Here is an 18,808-nt window from a genome sequence, read left to right as displayed (position 1 = left end):
GACCTTTATTTTGGACTCGTGGTCCACATATCTAGGCGGATAGCGCATGGATCTCAAACGCCCGTCTCCGCCTCCCTGCGCCCCACACCTGCCCCTCCTCCGGTGCCCCCCCCTCGGGTACCTGAGCCACCTCCACCGTGTCGTGCACCCAGAAAGCTGCGTGTTCTCCTTGACACCTCCCTCGGCTCAACTCCTGCGCATCTGATCAACAGTCAAGCCCTGCGGAGCCCACTTCTAAGTGGCTGTGAATTCCCACTCCCCGCGCGCCCGCCGGCCTTGGCCGTGCCGCCGCCATCTGACCAGCTGCCTGGTCTCTCCCGCGTGGTCTTTCCAGCAGACCTTCCCCAGCCTGCGCCCCGCCGGGAAGGGGTCTTCACCCCCACCCCGTCTTTCCTCTGGAATTGTTCATACTCATTCCTGCCGACCCTTCCAATCTCTGCTTAAATAGTATTTCTTCAGAAGTCTAGGGAGACTCTAGTGCTTTCGCATATGATCTTTTATAGAATCTTTACAACCGTCCTATGAAGTTGTCTATTTTCCCAACTTTACAGAAGAGTCCAGAAGACGTGAGTGGTTAGTTAAATTGTGCAAAGTCATCCAGTAAGTCACCGAGTCCAATTTGTTCCTGCCTGTCCTTTTAACTTTTATCTGCTTCAGTATCTTTTATTGCCGTTAAATCTGTTTCTCTCAAATGGGTGCATAGTATTTTTGTACGGTGGTGGTCTTTATTCGGCCAGCTTCTTATTGGTAGCCAGTTAGGTGGGGTTTTGGGGGGTGAGGCGCTATGATGAACAAGACAATAAGTGGACAACGTTGAAGCTAAATTTGTCTTGAACTTTTCTGATCATTTTCTTAGACCAAATTCCCAGAAGTAGAATTAGGGGCAAAGGGTATATGACCTTTCAACAGGTTACAATTTATGAAATTAAAAAAAAAAAATCACCCTTTAAAAAATGTGGCAAGAGGTTTGTAAATGAGAAGAACAGTAAGGGCACCTGCTTCAGAGTGTTCTGAGGATTAATCTTTGTCCAATCACTTAGCACCGTGCCTTTTACATTTTAAGAGCTCAGTAAGTGTTAGTACTTACTTATTTATTTCAAAATAGTGTTCTTACTACGTACGTAGTGTGGTTCTTCAGCCTTTTTGGAAAATATTTTGAGACTCGACGAATTCTTTGAAGCCTCTTCCCAGAGGTTCTCCTCCTCTCCTGCCTCCAACAAAATGGTACATGTCATTCATCATAAGTCATCAGCCACCTAAACTCAGCATATGGACCCAAATTAAGAACTGCTGATAGATTCCATTTTACAAGTGCATTTTTCCCTTTATAAGTTGCAAGTATTTTCCTATGCTGTGAAATATTCTAAAGTATGATTTTTTCATGGCTGTATAATATTCATTATTCATAATTATCTAACCCATCTCCTATTGTTGACATTTAGGTTAACATCCTATACCTGAATCTTAGACTAAATTTTTAAATGCAGACTTACTCCAAGAATGTGAATATGAGGCTATTGGTTTTTATCACCACCTTGCCTTATGTAAAGTTCTACAATTCATACTCCTACCATTAGCGATGTATTAGTTTTCTCTCATCATCTTGACCACCAAGTATTATTATATTAGGTTCAGTGTTTTTGTCTCATTGTTAAACTAGTTCTTTACCATTGATGTTTTCGTGTTATTGTTAAACCCATTGTTAAGACTATAATTTAGAACTGTGGTCTTATAGCACTTGATACTAACCGAGCTATCTATATCCTAGCCTTGTGTCAAAGGCTTGTGATGTGTGGTGATAGCTGGGTCCAAGAAGTGCAATATTAAAACAAAAGCCTTGAGTCTTTAAGCCCAGTGTGGAAAGTCACACTCTGAGTTATTGCTCAGTGGCACAACTGGAAAAAAAGAAAAGAGAAAAATATAGAAACATGGTCTTAGAGCAGTGGGCCTCAGTTTTTTCACAGTAGAATCACTGGTTTGGAGGAGCTTTTAAATGTCCGTAGGCCTAGACTCAATCAGAATCTCTAAGGGTGCCGCCCAGGTATCAGTAGTTTAAGTTTCTCAGGGGATTCCAGTGTGAGACAAAAGTTGAGAACCGCTGATTTAGAATTTAGGGTGTTGTGTTTTGTTTTTCTTCATAAAACAAAGAATTAACTCATGAAATTTGAAAAGTCAAGGTTAATTAGTGCCTTAACCTAAGCTCAGTTAGACTGTAATTTATATGAGGATGAGTTTGTTTTGTTTCACAGTGGAATTTTTGCTTCATTTGTCTCAGGTGATTTCAGAGACTATGGATATACTCTTCAGAATAAGAGGAGGCCTTGAACTAGCTTTTCAGCTAGCTACTGCTAATGGTAGGTCTGTCCAAAAACTCTCCTTTTGAATTATAAAATTGATGATGAACTATATTGAGGTTCTCACCAGTTTGTGAATGAAACTGAGTGGGAGATAGGATAAATTGTCTAAGACCATATAGGTTAGTAAATTAAATGAATTAGTCTTGAAAATATTATGCTGAGTGAAAGAAGCCAGACACACAAGGCCACATGATGCATGATTCCATTTATATGAAGTGTCCAAAATAGACAAATCTATAAAGACAAAAAGATTAGCAATTGCCATCGGTAAGTGTAGGGGGAATGAGGAATGACTGCTCAGAGGTCCAGAGTTTCTTCTGGGGTTATCAAAATTTTGGGGAATTAGAGAGTGATGATTATAAAACCTTGTGAGTATACTAAAAGCAACTGCACTGTACTCATTATAAGAATGAATTTTATGGTCTATGAATTTTATCTCAATTTTTTAAAAAGAAAGGCAAAAATGTTTTATAATTATTGAATCTGGGGAATGGATATTTGGGAGTCAGTTTTACTTCTACTTTTGTGTGTTTGGAAGCATTCATTTGAAAAGTTTAAAATTTTTCTCAACTTCTATTTATATTCTTTGAATTTAGAAATTTTTATCAAGAAAGCACTAAAGCATGTGTTGAGTGACCTGTCAAACAAGCTTTCTTCAAATGCACTGGTGTTCAGAATTTGCCACAGTTCAGTGTATATGTGGCCCAACAGTGACAGAAACACCGTTCCCAGAGAACTGACTGATAGTTCTGCTTGTAAGACCATAATGCGCTTTATCCAGTGAGTATGTTTGAAGATTGCTGGAAATGTTTTTAAAATGTCATTTCATATTATAAACATCTTTGTGTGTTAAAAATTTAGATTTGAACAAGAAGAAGATACAAAACGAAAATTCATGAGAAAGAAAGACAAAAAGTTATCAGACGTGGTAAGCAACTCACCTGTCTTCTTAGTGGTAAAAAAACAACAAACCTTGAATTTGGAGTTGAGACCTTAGAAATTATTTATTCCATCTCTCTTAGTTTTTACAGGCCAGATTATTGAGGTCCAGAAAGATAAATGACATGCCAGAAGTTCTCTCTCTCTTTTTTTTTCATATCTAAACTTTGGTCCCATTATAGTACTTATCTTAAATTTTTTTGAATGCTTTCTTTATTCCTGCAAAAATAAAACAGCTTGAGTACATTTACAAATTATTTAAAAATAAAAAGGAATCATTCTGAAACATGACTGTGACACATTATGCTGAGTGAGATGGTAAATACTAAATGATTTACTTTTCTTCACACTGTTCTTTTTTAAAAGTATTTTTTTAGAGAAAGGGAGAGGGAGAGAGAGAAACATTGACGTGAGAGCAAAATCTCAATCGGCTGCCTGCTGCACACCCCCTACTGGGGATCGAGCCTGCAACCCAGGCTTGTGCCCTGACTGGCAATCAAACCAGCAACCTTTGGGTGCACTGGAAGACGCCCAACCAACTGAGCCACACCCCCCCCAGGACCATACTGTTCTTGGTTCTGTTGATTTTTGAACCAGTACTATTGAGTACCTGCCTGCCATGTGTCACAGACTTTGCCAGTTATTGGAGATTAAAAAAATGGAGCTACTTCTTCAAGGCAGGAAGTTGTGTGAAATTAATTTGACAGTAATGTTTTTCCAGGCTGGTAGGGGAAATAGGGTGGACGGGAGGTTGAGAGGTGGGCAGGGGACATTTCAGGAGAAGCCGAACTGAACTAGTCGCTATGGTAAGAGAGAGGAGGGAAAGGATACAAGAGATATTTAGGGGATCAAACGGATTGGACTTGGAAACTAATTGGAGGTGGGATGACCATTTTCCTGCTTGAGTAAAAACGGAAGTTGGGGAAGACATGAGGTTGGTTTGGGTCATGTTATGTTAGATACCAGTGAGGTGTCCCACGAGCTGTTAGTTTTACCAGTCTGAAGTGTACACAAAATTGTTGTCTGTAAATAATTATTTGAGAATGACCAATGTTTGCAGCTTAGCATTGTGAGGAGTGCAGGTCAGTTATTTTGCAGGATGTCCCTCAGGGTGGATCTGTCTCACTCTTCGTCATGATTAAATTCAGGTTGTGCACTGGTGGTGGGAGTACCACAGAGGTCCCGTGTGTCCTCAGCACATGGTATTAAAGGGGTACGTGCTGTCCTAGCGTGGGTGATACTCGCTGTGATCACTTAGTGTGGTACCTGCCGCTTGGCTTCCTGTGAAGTACTGGTTTTTCCTTTACAATTAGGAAGTATCTCCTGGGAAGATACTTTTATCATCTCCTTTGTTTATGAGATGAGGTTATACTGTGAGGAGAGCTTTTCCTTTCCCTTATTTATGTGTTATCTGCACAGAGGCATGGATCCTTACTCTATGCAATGCGTTACAATCTGTTACTGTTAGTTATTTTGAGGCTCACATATTCCAAGATTTGGCCAACAGAAACTTTTTCACGCTAGCTCCAGTGTTTTTTGACACTATTTTTCAGAACTTCCTACTTTCTTCCACAGGCTGTTCAGGCTGATCAAACTCAGGAGTCAGCCATTTCTCCAAGGAGCACACACACCTATAAATCCACACTCTTCATACACACACACAACACTTACACTCATATTTATCTCTGTAAATCATATTTATACCTCCAGTTCTGTTTCACCTTTACACAGTTCCTAACCTTTTCCCAGTAAGAAACCTGGCTTCCAGTATCCTCACTATTTTGCAACATTTATTCAATATAAAAAAAGTATTTTCAGAATTCTTATTCCATGCCACTGCCAAAATCAATCCTAGTAATAGAATTCAATATTTGTTATAGTTCTTTATGTCTTTAGAGCAGGGGTATATAGTTTAAAAGTTCTTTCAGTGTGAGGTTATTGTATCTTGCTTATTTGATTTTTTTTTTATTTAATTCTATCCAGAAGTTGAGAGAATAGTATAATGAGCCTTGGTGAGTCTATACCAGCTTTAATGTTTAGCAGTACAGAGTCAGTCTGATTTCATCTTCACTCCCCACTCACTGTCCACCTCTCCTCACATTATTTTGAAGCAGAAAAGAATTTTTGTTAAGATAAGATTTGAGCTTTTAAACAATTTACTGTAATGTAGCTTTGGTCCTTAAAAAGTCCTTTGTGTTTAGTGGTCAATGTGTGATAGGTTGACTGTTACCGTTTATCTTTATAGCATCAAATAGTAAACATAGATCTCATGCTGGAAATGTCAACCTCTCTGGCCGCCGTCACCCCCGTCATTGAAAGAGAAAGCGGAGGACACCACTACGTTACCATGACTTTACCAGTAGATGCAGTGTTGTCTGTTGCTCCTGAGGAAGCGTGGGGCAAGTACGTATTTTATGGTACTGCTGCCCTGTTCAGTGAGGATCCTGCCCAGAGTAACCAGAGTCCACTTTAAAGTATCATGTAGGCATATCCAGCGTGGTAGTTGTTTAGTATAACTTACTCCCTTTTTGTAAATTAAGCTAAGAGTCATCTAGCAATTAAATGTTTATTGGAGGAAATAGTGTTGTCTGCAAAACCTAGATATAGGGCTTTCCCTTTATCTACACAGAGTTTATTTAACTTTTCATAATTAGACTTCCTTTAATAAACCTGGCTCAATCAAGTTTCTTTACTACTACATCAGGGATATATTAACTCCACACTTTCATTTATCATTGATCATAGCCACTATAACTTCTGTTAATGCACTTGTATATTTTCCCCCTGCAGAGTTCGTAAACTTCTAGTGGATGCAATTCATAATCAGCTAACTGATATGGAAAAGTGCATTTTGAAATATATGAAAGGAACATCTATTGTGGTCCCTGAACCATTGCACTTTTTATTACCGGGGCAAAAAAATCTTGTAACAATTTCATATCCATCAGGAATTCCAGATGGGCAGCTGCAGGCCTATAGAAAGGTAAGAGCAAGTCATGTATTCTTAGAAAAAGTATGACTGTCATTCATTTTATCATATTTTTAATAAATGGAAATTATTTTATGATTTAATTTTGAAGTGTGGAAACAGACTATTTTATATATTATTTAATTTCTGTTCTCATGGAATTTTTTTAAGTATGATGAGTCAAAAATAGGTAAAACCCGTATGTAACATTTTAATTTTATATGCTCAGTGTGGATCATATGTTCCATGAAATTTTTTATTTTTACATAATGAAATAAAGGATTGAAAAGGTTGTTATATACCTAGAGAAGCTGGTGAGTGTTGATCACTCCCTTTTCCCTTTCATTACTTTCAAATTTGTGAAAGAGACAAGATTACAGTAGGGAAGGGAAATGAGGATTTATACTAATTCTATTGGGATTTATAACAATAGTCCATCCCTCCCCCACTTCCCAGGCTTATTTGAGTTTTATTGGAGGCATTTGAAAGAAACATGATGGGCACTCAAAGAAATGAGGTTTACTGGCAAAATGACTGGTTTTAGAGTACATGTGTTTGACGTGTGGCCCCGCCCGGCACCAGCAGTGTGTAAGGTGGGCGCACCTTCCTGATCTGCCGAGAGGAGGGCGATACTCCCACCCTCTGTGTCTGCGCTAGATGAACTGATAGGGAGGCAGCTGCTTGAGCTGCCGGCCCCACTCAGACTGCTGGAGTGCACAGGAGATGGAGAGAGAGAATGTTAAACTTCTCAAAGTAACTATTACACATTTTTATACAATTGGGAATAGTTTTGCATTTTAGCCATGTGTATTTTTATTTCAATGCCATATTGGTTGGTTTCATACCACCAATTTCTACTCTGAAATTTGATCACTACCCCTTATAATTTTAAGTACTCTAGGCATGATTTTTAAAAACACTTTAAAATAATTATATCACTGTTAGTTATAATTTACTCACAAGCCTGTTTCAAAACCAGTCTTTATCCTGGATATATGTTAACAGACTGTGTTATAACAGATAATTAATTTTAAATTACCTCAGTTCTCTCACATTTAACAAATTATTTTCATTTTTCTCTGTTCCCTTCCAGTCTCTACCCATATACATAGCCATGCAAAAATAAATCTTGTTTGGTTTTAGTTTATTCTCACCCTCTTTGACCATAGTGGATTAAATCATAAGTGTGTTTGATAACTTTTACAAGCAATATATAGTTAATTTTCTGTTTTACATCTTTAGTTTATTTATTGACTAGAAATCTAAATTGTTTAGCCTTTTTTCTGTTCTTTCCTATCAATTCTGATTTCATTTAGGAGTTACATGATCTCTTCAATCTGCCTCATGACAGGCCTTATTTCAAAAGGTCTAATGCTTATCACTTTCCAGATGAGCCATACAAAGATGGTTACATTAGAAACCCACACACTTATCTCAGTCCACCCAACATCGAGACTGGTATGGTAAGTTTAAGAATTGTTTATGAGGGTCAATTGGTCATTAATGTCATTCGTTTTTTGTCCCCAGTGGAGTTTGTAAGGATTGATTCATAATGTATGTCATCCCTAAAACATAATTTACCATCCATTTCTTTTAATAATCAAGTGCTTAAGATAGCAGTAGGTAGTACTCTAAAAAGGTTAGGGATAGTATGCCCCACATTTCATCTACTAAAATTCCATTCCCCAATTTCTTTTAAGACTTTTCGCATTTCACTTTCATTTTGAAGCTGAGAAATCATGCTAATTAAGGGCATATTCTACCCAAACCGCACCCTAGCTGCAGTCTAATAAGATACTACAATGTTTTCTGCGCAGCATGTACCTGCTTGCAAAGGGTAAATCTTCACTAAAGGTTGCTGAGATAAGGAGTGTGGGGGAAGGGTTCCTTTAAGGATGCACGTAGGCCAATTAGAAAAGATCTTGTGACATCCAAGATAGGGATGTTTGTACAGCTGGCCTCAGAACAGAGCAGCTGCCTGAGTCTCAGGCCTACACTGACTCCTCAATGGCCTTTCTCCTGCTGTGTCTGCTTTTGATCCTAACTGGCCTGTTCTTCCCTTTACTGTCTTCTCTCAGCCTCTTAGCTTCTGTTTGTTTCCTCAGTGTTGCCGCTCCTCTATAACTTTTCCTACTCTTCCTCGTAGCTGCTCATTTATGCATTATTTCAGCTTCATTCCCTGCTCCTTTCTGCCCCATTCACTCTGCACCTTCAGATTCCCAAGACAGGATGCTCAATTGGCCATCTTGTCATGGCATTTACTCAGTACCCGCTGAGTCTCCAGATGCTTTGTAAGGAAATAAGTAAAAATGAATATCTGATACAGTGTCTACCTAGAGGAGTTAGGGGCCCACTGCTAGTCCTCGCCATCAGAGTGCGCTTGGGACAGCAGTTCCGTCTGCAAGAGCTGTGGGCAGACCAGCTTCCCGTAGAGAGACTAGGCTGGGCACTCACTGTTACTTGATACAAATGTGTCTTTTAACTTATCAGTGATCTAAGGGCTTTCTTTTATTTTGCTTATAGTAGGAGGAAATCTTGAGGCCTATTTCTAGTTTAAAATCTTGCTCTGTCACAGTCATAGAATCACAGAAGAGGAAATACAAAACTTAGACTCTCAAACAATAAAACTTGATGGTTTTCTAGTAGGTTATTCTATAAATGTTTTCTCTCAGGCTATATTTGGAACTCCTCTAGGGTAGATATTATCATATATTGTTTTCGTTCTTAATAGTTCCTTACAAAGTGCCATACACTCAGAAGGTACTAAATAAATGATTGATTTTTTTTACAATGAAATGGGTTCATTATCTCTATTAGAGAGCTACAGGATAGAGTGACAGACAGAGCAGGGTGGGTGGTGAGGGAATGAACATGCTGCTTTTGGGTTGGATCATCAGGGAAGGCTTCTGACATTTGAACAGAGAACTGAGTGAAGTAAGGGTGCGAGCTCTGAAATTATCTGGGGAAAGAGTATTCCAAGCAGAGAGAACCATAGGCTCTGATATCAGATTGCCCCTGACTTACCTGAACTTAAAGCAGAGCAAGCAACAGGGGGAAGTGGTAGGAGATGAAGTCGGAGAGGAAGCCAGAAGGCAGGACTTGCCAAACCTTACAGCCCTTGGTAAGGACGTGGGACATTTAATAAAAACCCAGGAGGGTAAAATGTTCAACTGTAGTTCCGTGAAGGCACTTTCATAAGGAACTAAAGTAACAGTCTGGCTCTGAGTACAGTAGACATGGCTCGGGAATATGTATAGAATGCATCTCTCTGAGTCAATATTGACTGTTCCTTCTTTTCATCTAGGTCTACACGGTCCAGGGCATGTACGGTTATCACCATTACATGCAGGATCGGATGGATGACAATGGCTGGGGCTGCGCCTATCGATCTCTGCAGACCATCTGCTCTTGGTTCAAACACCAAGGATACACGGAGAGAGCCATTCCCACACACAGAGAAATCCAGCAGGTACAGAACATGCCATTTTACATGCTCAGTGTACATTTCATGAGCCTTTAATATACCATTAATAATTACTACCTCATGGTTCAGACTTGTTTCTGTTTTGAAGGAAAAAATATCCTGGTAATCATGGAAAATGCCCTAAGTGTAATTTTTAATAGCTGTCTTGTGTATGGTTTTTATTATTATTTTGTATTTTCGATACAAAAAAAGGCTCTAGTTGATGCCGGGGACAAACCAGCAACATTTGTGGGATCACGGCAGTGGATTGGCTCCATCGAGGTACAGCTGGTACTGAACCAACTGATTGGCATAACTTCAAAAATATTGTTTGTCAGGTAAGGACACTGTAAGAAAGTAGAGAGATCATTTCAAAGTGAGATTGTCACTTTATTAAAATAACAGAAAAATTATATCTTTCCCCTGCATTTGTTTTCCCTCCTTTCATTGCCTCATTGTATTATAAATCTCATTTTTTAACCCCCAATTTTTTTTTTAGTTAATTTTTAGACGACTTTAGAGTTTATGATCTGTAATACATACTTACATGGTTGAGGCCTAATTTTAGCGAGGAGAAAAAAACTTGGATATATGTCAACTTTGAGTGTAGTTAAAGAAAATCAAGTTTTTATGCTCAAGACTTTAGAAAGTCTTGAAAGGAGAAAATCAAATGTTGATCTATGACTGACCTTTTTGTTTATCTCCTTCACTTTAAACTAATAATGTGTCCAAATAATATATATAATATATTCATTTCACTTTTTCCAATATAGCTTAACCATAACTCCAGCACTAAACTATGAGCAAATCTAAATTAAACAAGATTGATTTCTGGGACCATACCTAGCTTCTTCCTTTTGTGAGCTGTTTTAAATACATTTTCTATTAGGGCAGCCTTGGTAAATACAGTAACATTATCGTTATTTGACCAAGTACTTTATCTTGTTTCACTATTATAGTCTGGATTGGCTGTGGAAATCAGTGCTAATGAAGAAATAAATGACAGATCAAGCAGTGAAATATCTGGTGATTAAACAGTGGAAGTTTGGGTACATTAAAATATTACATTCTTTACAGCAAGAGCTAAGGTTTAACACCACCTGGCACCTCCATTCTAAAAAAAAATCTCCATCTGTCCGTCTTTCTTTGTCTTCTCAACAGTACAAATTGTACAGAACATTGAAATATTCACTAAAAATAATATGTTGTCACCCTGGCCAGGTAGCTTAGTTGGTTAGAGCATCGTCCCGATACGCCAAGGTTGCGGGTTTGATCTCCAGTCAGGGCACAGAGAGGAATCAACCAATGATGCAGAAATAAGTGGAACAACAACTCGATGTTTCTCTTTCCCATCCTCTCTCAAATCAAAAAAAAAAAATTAAATAAAAACAATGTACTTGCAGACATTTTGTACTTTTCACATTGTCTGCGCAGACATTGCCTGTTTTAGCCCTGCACTCCCCTGCCATGTAGACAGGGCAGGTATTATTGGTCCCATTTAAAGGTGAGGACATACAGACTCAGAGTCTGACAGCAAGAAGACAAGACCCAGGACTTAAAGCTGATTCTTCTAAAACTCAATCCACGCATAGGAGCCCCCTGGGTATCAAGGTGACCACTTTCAATCCCTTGTTAAAAATCCAGACCCTCTTTGTGCAGTTCCAGAAGTGAATCCAGGTGGCATTGCTTCTTTCCTAGCATACTTAGTGGCCTTAAATGTTTAGAAAGGTTATAGTGCTTTCACTTGCTCTCAATCAATTTCCTACCACTTATTTGTATTTAAATTCATATTGAGGGGCTTTTTAACCAAAAGAGAAAACAAAAATGTAGAAAACATTGGTTCCTAAGCTCATTTATGTGAACTTAGTATTAGAAATGATTCATCTAATGGAAAATGATTTCTCTCCAGCCAGGGCTCAGAAATGGCCTCGCAGGGACGGGCACTGGCCAATCACTTCCAGAGTGAAGGGACTCCAGTGATGATCGGTACGGGGTTTTGGACATCCTGGGCTCCTTAGTGTGGAGAAAATATAAAGCTTACCATTAGTATAAATGTTGAATGTCACGTAAAATCAGTCATTTTAAACCATTTTAAAATTAGCTTTTACACCATACAGACTGACCTCTCATATTTATTTTAAAATGTGCAAGGCAGAAGTTAGAAAAAAGATTTTAATAACCGGAAGAGAAGGTAAATGATAACTGTGTTCATATAAAGAGTTGAAAGTGGTATGGAAAAGAGGCCACAGTCACTCACTGAGCATCATGTCATGGCTGTGTCACTAACTTGGCCAGCAGTGTTACCTGATTGCAAATTGCTTAATCTCTCTGGGCTTTACGTGTAAAATAAGAGGATTGGATTCGCTGATCTAAAGATTCATATTCTACGAGGAACAAAATTTATCGTGTGATGGCAGAGGAAAGGTAAAATGGGTGTGCAGGAAACGGAGGAAGGCAGATTTCAGCTGAATTTCAGAAAGAACTGCAGGAGTGGATGGCTGCCTCTTTGGCCGTCCTCAGAGCAGAGGCAGCATGCCGTCTGCTGGGGTCGGACCACAGCGGTGACTTACTCTGGTGGGAAGAGTTTGGACCCTCTATGGCCCCTTCTAAATCCAGTGTAGGCAATTCCATTGATACGGGAGTGGAATATAACCCTGATGATTACAGATATGATTATATCTTTTCTGTCTTAAAGATTTAATTTGATCTTTTCAGAGTATATTTGACTGATCTTTTACAATGTAGACTAGTAAATTTTAATGCTGTTAGATCAATTAATAGGCAAAGCGATCTTTTTAAAATTGAAATTGAATAGGAAGTTGAGATTAACGTATGCCCTCTCATATTTCATATTTCCTCTTCTCTAGGGGGAGGAGTTTTGGCCCACACAATACTGGGAGTTGCATGGAATGAGATTACAGGGCAGATAAAATTTCTGATTTTAGATCCACATTATACAGGCGCTGAAGATCTGCAGGTTATTTTGGAAAAGGTAAGTATCTGTTGAACACAAATTTAGAGAGAAGACAAAGAAACTAGAACCAAAGGATAGTAAACTGGCTGTTAACAGAAGGTCAGATAATAAACTGGGGGCAGCCCTCCTCATGAGGGCTCCACCCCTCTTATCTAGTCACCTTCCAAAGGCCCCACCCTCCAGATACCATCACATTAGAGGTTAGGTTTCAACCTATGAACTTTGAAGAGTCACAAATATTCAGTCTATACCGGGGCCACAGGGAAGGTCTGCCTCTCTCTTGTGGAGCTTTCCTGCTTGATATTCCCGGGCCAGTCACCTCAAAGGAAAGAAGCGTGGCACCCTGTCCACTCCGGTCAGTTTCTGGTTTGGGCACCCTCTCTTCCCACTTCCCTTTAAAAAAAAAAAAAAATTGAGTCTGGATACCTGGAGAACGTCCACATGTGTAAATGGATCACAAAAAGATTAAACAGAGATAGTATATGCCCGGCCGGGCGTGGCTCAGTGGTTGAGCATCGACCTAGGATCCAGGCGATCGGGTTTCGATTCCCGGTCAGGGCACATGCCCAGGTTGTGGGCTCGATCAATGACTCTCTCATCATTGATGTTTCTGTCTCCCTCTCTCCCTCTCCCTTCCTCTCTCTGAAATCAATAAAGATACATTAAAAAAAAAAAAAATTAAACAGAGATAGTATAAACCTGTTTTTTTTTCTATTTATCATTAGGAAAACAGATTTTATGACATTAAAGTTATTAAAGAAAGTTTTGTTGAAACTAGTAGATAAGGCTTATTTATGTATAGAAACAGGTCTCAAACACAAACCAAATTTAACAGCTAGGAGCAGAAGCAGTAGGACTGACTGGGGCAGGGGTTTTTTAATTTTTTATTTTCATCTCATTTGAATATTTATTATTTTTGCCATCAGAAAAAGAAAAAAACTAAAGAGCATCTCTCCTCAACCTGCCGGCCTCCACACTAAACAATAGAGCTAACACCCTCTTCTGTAGGAAGTTTGAATTTGACTGCAGGTCCCTGACAGTACCCTGAGTGAGGAGTAACACCGGGGCTCATCGCCCCTCAGGGGTACTTTCGGGGTCCTCACTAGCCTCCTCACAAGTATTTAGCAAACAGAGCATTTCATTTTAGAATCATACAACCAGCCCAGTTGTTAGCAGGGTCTTTAAAAAAATAAATCAATGGCCCTAGAAGAAATTTGATTAACTTTTATGTTCACAATGAGATTTTGTTTGAAAGTAATTTTCTCTGCTGGAGGAATGGATTAATACCAATGTGAATGGAAAGCGGAATGATTACAGCCGGAGAAAAATGAAGGGCATGGAAAGGCCCCTCAAGGGGCAAGCTCAGATGTCTCATGACCACATTTCCTCATAGCTGAGATGCCTGCATGGTACATATCACAGTCTTTTATGGACTGCTAAGAACAGACTGCCAATTAAACTGTCCCATGCCACTGACTGCCAGAATGGCAAAACCACACATCTCAGAATCAATAAAATGTGGAATTTGGAGTTAACAGTTACCATAAGGAAGCTTTTCTTTTTTTAATGATTTCTGATTAAATACAGTAGGATTAACATTTTTTTAATTCTATCTGAAATGGACCCAAATAAATTACTTCTCTATGCTTTATACAAATTAGAATCTTTGACTTATATATGTACTTAAAGAGTCTTATTCCAAGATAAATGTTACAACTTTGATCCCGTAGTCCTGTAACTTTGTAAAATGCTTTCCTTTCCCTTTTCCCAAATCTAGGGCTGGTGTGGATGGAAGGGCCCAGACTTCTGGAACAAGGACGCGTACTATAACTTATGTCTTCCTCAGCGGCCAAACGTTATTTAAAATATCGTGGACTCAAAGCCTGTAGTAAAGCTTATTATAAATTTGTTAATAAAAAATAAGTTTAATTCTAAGTTAAATCCTGGGTGCACTTTAATAGTTTAACCTTGATTCTTTCCAAAGGTGGTAAATACTACACAAAAAAAGAATTTATTCTTTAGACATTCCTTTAATAAGTCACAAGACAAAGCATGTACAACCAAAATATTGTAGGCATGTAAATACATGTATTCGTAAATGTTATCTTCACTTAGAAGAAAGCGCTCCTCCTTCTCAGGAGTTTACACACACCTGGCGAGGCGGACCACGGCTTGTAGCTGAGCAGATCTGCACGAAGGGAAGGCCTCTTTACACCTCTTCATGGCCAACAAGACATCTGTTGTTAAACATATTAACATTAAGGACCTTTTTAAAAGGTGGTTTCCCAACCTTCCACCATGGAGGACAGTCTTTGGTTTCTAGAAATTACTAGTAGTTTCTATAACCAGTCTCAAAATGTGTTAATAAGAATGAAAAAGACGTACTAGAAATAAGACTGCCAATATTTAAGTGAAACAATAAACTCTGTGCCAAATAAGAGACCCTTGAAGGAGGAAGAAAGAAGAAACTATGAGTGACTTACCAACACTTCCTTTTCCCGCTTGTATTTTCTGCACTTCCGAAACTTCGTTTCTGTCTGGTCACTGGAACACAGTGATCTCTATCGGATCGTTCACTTGGTTTTTTTGTTTGCATACGCTTAATTGCTGTAAGAAACTTGGCACATTCTGGAAATCCATATGACCAAGCAAGATCTTCGGCTGTTTGCCCATTCTTATTACATAAACTGAATTTAAAATGAAAGTCGAGTTTTAAAAAGTTGGCAATTGTTTAGCCTCTTTTAACATATAGCTTTGTAGCAAAGGAGCTGTGGACTCATACAAATGTTGGCTGCAGAACAGAAGAGGTAAAGGAAGCGCAGAAATCCCATCTTTGCTCACTGGAATCCTCAGTGGCTAGCAGAGTGGGCATTTCAGTTCTGAGTGAATGAAAGAGCATTCTGTGTTCAATACAATGAGTAAGTACCCAAGAAATTCAACAAGAACCTGTATAAAGGGGTTTTCCTAAACCAAAGCTAAGGTGTGATACTGCCACAATGGGTTACTCAAGGGCGACTTTTTACTTCAACTTGAATAGTATCATATTAACAGCCTGAGTTAACACTTAAATGATGACACTAAGTTATCGATTGGGCAAGCATCCCTTTTAAAAGCACATGTAATTAAGCGTGGGAAGTCTGATTCCTTTAGTCCAATTTAAAGCCACCGAGCTGGACACTTACTCAGTTTGGGCGTCACTGGCTACGAGCAGGCTAAGGCACTCCAGGCTTCCAACTTTTGCTGCCTTGTGGAGTGGAGCTTCTCCAAAAGCATCCTTAAATACAACACAATATGTTTTAGTCTCTCTCCAAAACACTTTCTTGTGGAAGTTGGTGGGGGAAGTCTAATTATTGTTTGAGGAAGCTAGCTGGACCTACATTGTACTGGGCTGAATATTTAAATTCAAGTTTTTTTTTCTTATAAGGTTCACTTGGTATGTTACTAAATACAAAGCTTTCATTACTAAAAACCTGTACAGCCACAGCCACATACATTAAAATTTAAGTGCCTAAAAGCAAAATAGAGTTCTACAGAAGTAAATTTAAAATTCAGCGTACTTTAATATTCAATGGAAGATGCAGACTCCCGTAAAAAAATTCTGTAGGAAACTATAATAGTCGTGAGCATGCCTCGCAATATTACAGCTGCTATACTGAGACTTTTAATTTGATAACGTAGTAATTGCTCCTTCTGAAACTGTAGCCAGTAGGCATATATTTGGCCAACAAGCACTTGAAATGTAGCTGGTCTCAACTGAAACGTGCTGTAAATATAAAATACACACCAGACTAAGAAAACATACGAAAATGTAAAATACCTATCAGTAATGTTTTACACTGATTACACACTGAGATGATAATATTGTGGATAAATTGGTTTTAAATTATAAAATTAATCTCACGCTTCGTTTTACTTCATTGATGTGGCTCAAACAAAAATGTTAACTGCGTACGTGGCTCGCATCTTTCTGCTGGACATCGCTGCTATAGACACGTTTCTAACAACTGAACTGAGTATTCCGGCGTCTCCGAAAGGTGTGCGCGGACTGGGGTGGGGGAGGGTTGCACGCGGTAACCGCCAGTCCCCTGGTTACCTGCTGGTTGAGGTCCGCGCCCATCTGCCGCTGCCAGAGCAGGAGGCAAGCACGGCCGCCACCTGCGGCCAGGTGCACCGGCGCCTGCCCGCAGGGGTCCGGGGGTGCGTTGACCGAGGCGCCGGCCTCCAGCAGATGCTGCAGACTGTCCGCCTGCAGGGAGAGGGCAGCTCCAGCGTCCCTCCCGCCTTCGTCCAGTCCCACCCCGTCCTGCGGCTGAAAGCCTTCCACCTCTGCGGACGCCGTGCCCAGGGGTCGGTCAACCGCCACCCTCGCCAGCGCTCCCAGGAAAGCAGGCATCGGGAAGGTTAAGCCCGCAGGGCAAAAGGGGCCCGACTCTCACCTCCGGGTTGCAATCAAGCAACAGCATTTCCCGCCTAAAGCAAGAGACTGGAGTCCTGGAGGGTGCAGAGCGCGGGCGCCCTCGCTGCAGGCTGGCAGGTAAGTGCACCAGCCGCCCAAGTGCGGGAGCATTTAAAGATCGCCAGGGCCAGCGGGCCGGCCCGTCGCCGCCGCGCCCCAGCCGCCTGACCCCGGGCTGCCCGGCCCTTCCAGCCCCGCGGACGCCGCACGTACGCAAACAACTGACACATGCGACCGGGATCCAGGCTGGGGGGAGGGGGAGGCTGCGGCGCGGGCCCGCCAGCCGATCGGCCATCCGATTGGCCACGGAGGCGCCAGGCCCGCCCACGTCGGGGCGGGGCCCTAGGCCGCCCAGGGAGCCCCCGTGCGCGTGCGCCGCGGAGGCGCCGAGCTGGGCACGTCTCCCTGCGGCGCGCCAGGCCCTCGGTCCCCGCGGAGGCGCGGGAGTCGCACGTAACCCGGAAGCGGGGAGCTGTAAGCAGCCCCGCGGCCCCCGCCCCAGCTCGGGAGGGGGGACCGCGAGGTCCTTCGGCCTCAAGTTCAAAATCGCCCCAGGCTCGCCTGCCACCCGCCCCAGGACAGGACGGGACAGGACAGGACGCGGCCGGGCCGGGGGAGGAGTGGAAAGTGAGCGGCGGGGAGGCTCCCCCAGGACCGCCCCGCCCCACATTGACGCGTTTCTCAGACCCGACCCTTTTGCCCGTGGGGGGAATCCTGTAGAATAAACCCCCCGTGGTCGCGTCCCCTCCTGGGGACAGGCTAAGCCGCTGCGGACTTGTGTCCCGGGGCAGTGCTGGGAGTCGCGGCTGTCACCCCTGAGCTCGCCGCGACCGTCGGGGAAGGGGCAGGAGCGGGGAGGAGACGCGTTGGCCCCGACCCTGGGGCAGTTCTGGGTCAAGCGAGGGCCTGGGCCGCAGCGTTTGTGACGACGGCTCGTCCCCGGGGCGCAGGCCGCCCCCAGCTGCGGGGGGGAGGGGGCGGGGGCGGGGCGGGGGTGGGGGGCTCCCGGGGCTCTTTACTGATTAGCTTCAGTCCCTTTCTGTAAAACCTTCGCAGCAGACGTCCTGGCTTCAGATTGTAGCCCTTGGACGCATATATAATCTCTTGACTGTCTTTTCTTAAGCACTTTTTTCCCCCAGATTAATCGAGCTAAAAACTAACGCTCCAGCCCTGTATTTCCTTTCCCTGGAAAAAGCCCCCCGGGAGTTGCTCCTACCTGCTGTAGGCGGCGGGGAGTCCGGGTGTTGGGTGGGCGGGGCCACACCCCACCTGCGCTCCGCAGCCTTGGTGTCTGGGGCCTGCCTAGGAAAGGATTCAGAGCCAAGGCTCCAACTATAGGAGAACATTTACTTCCAATATCACAGAGGTGGAAGAAGTAATGTCTAGAAGACATGGGCTCAGGAAACAAGTTATAGAAGCAAAGGAAGGGCCCTTGGTGCTTGGGAGTGAGGAAGCTGATGGGGGGGGCTGCTCCCCAGGGGGAGAGGCACCCCCTAAGGGTTTTAAAGGTGGAGATTTTAGGGGAGGTCCCAGGGGAAGATCTCTGTAGAATATTCAGGAGTTTTCCAGGTGTGTCCTTTCAGGGTTGTGGTCTCTACTGATTGATTGGCAGCAGGGCAGGGGGTCATTATCCTAAGTAGCTGGTCCTGAG

At 41.9% G+C, this 18,808-nt stretch overlaps 2 protein-coding genes and 1 non-coding gene across 5 annotated transcripts; 2 read left to right on the top strand and 1 right to left on the bottom strand.

Moving 5' to 3' along the window:
* Positions 1–393: 393 nt before the first annotated feature.
* Positions 394–14,642, top strand: UFSP2 (UFM1 specific peptidase 2). Of its 2 annotated transcripts, XM_016211299.2 has the most exons (12): positions 394–566; positions 2,276–2,354; positions 2,954–3,137; positions 3,219–3,285; positions 5,542–5,699; positions 6,087–6,279; positions 7,581–7,727; positions 9,569–9,733; positions 9,941–10,065; positions 11,637–11,713; positions 12,595–12,719; positions 14,479–14,642. In XM_016211299.2, exons 1-12 carry the CDS (start codon positions 522–524, stop codon positions 14,563–14,565), a joined length of 1,452 nt encoding a protein of 483 aa, XP_016066785.1. In that variant the 5' UTR covers positions 394–521; the 3' UTR covers positions 14,566–14,642. The 2 variants fall into 2 exon arrangements, with proteins under 2 accessions (XP_016066785.1, XP_016066784.1); XM_016211298.2 differs by lacking the exon at positions 394–566 and having other exon boundaries at positions 800–2,354.
* On the top strand, positions 1,733–1,897 carry LOC148093628 (small Cajal body-specific RNA 1). Its single transcript, XR_015714146.1, has one exon.
* Positions 13,373–17,324, bottom strand: ANKRD37 (ankyrin repeat domain 37). 2 transcript variants are annotated; one of them, XM_016211302.2, is made up of 5 exons: positions 17,138–17,324; positions 16,795–16,947; positions 15,884–15,975; positions 15,185–15,388; positions 13,373–14,938 (listed from the first exon to the last, which is right to left on the bottom strand). In XM_016211302.2, coding segments are annotated over exons 1-5 (477 nt in total). In that variant the 5' UTR covers positions 17,165–17,324; the 3' UTR covers positions 13,373–14,937. The 2 variants fall into 2 exon arrangements, with proteins under 2 accessions (XP_016066788.2, XP_016066787.2); XM_016211301.2 differs by having other exon boundaries at positions 13,373–15,388.
* Positions 17,325–18,808: the final 1,484 nt, after the last annotated feature.

The sequence above is a fragment of the Miniopterus natalensis genome, chromosome 2, assembly GCF_054644295.1.
Source record: "Miniopterus natalensis isolate mMinNat1 chromosome 2, mMinNat1.hap1, whole genome shotgun sequence".
NCBI classification, from domain to species: domain Eukaryota; kingdom Metazoa; phylum Chordata; class Mammalia; order Chiroptera; family Miniopteridae; genus Miniopterus; species Miniopterus natalensis.
This window is presented reverse-complemented; position numbering and strand designations above follow the sequence as displayed.

Bases quoted from the DNA above. Each gene is read 5' to 3' on its own strand.
- UFSP2 (XM_016211298.2), top strand. From the start codon at position 2,222: ATGAGGATGAGTTTGTTTTGTTTCACAGTGGAATTTTTGCTTCATTTG. The intron at 2,355-2,953 runs GTAGGTCTGTCC...CTTTGAATTTAG, and splicing joins TCAGCTAGCTACTGCTAATG to AAATTTTTATCAAGAAAGCA. The intron at 10,066-11,636 runs GTAAGGACACTG...ATTTCTCTCCAG, and splicing joins TCAAAAATATTGTTTGTCAG to CCAGGGCTCAGAAATGGCCT.
- ANKRD37 (XM_016211301.2), bottom strand. From the start codon at position 17,164: ATGCTGTTGCTTGATTGCAACCCGGAG. The intron at 16,948-17,137 runs GTGAGAGTCGGG...CTCTCCCTGCAG, and splicing joins TGCTTGATTGCAACCCGGAG to GCGGACAGTCTGCAGCATCT. The intron at 15,976-16,794 runs GTAACCAGGGGA...GTTGTATTTAAG, and splicing joins GCGCGGACCTCAACCAGCAG to GATGCTTTTGGAGAAGCTCC.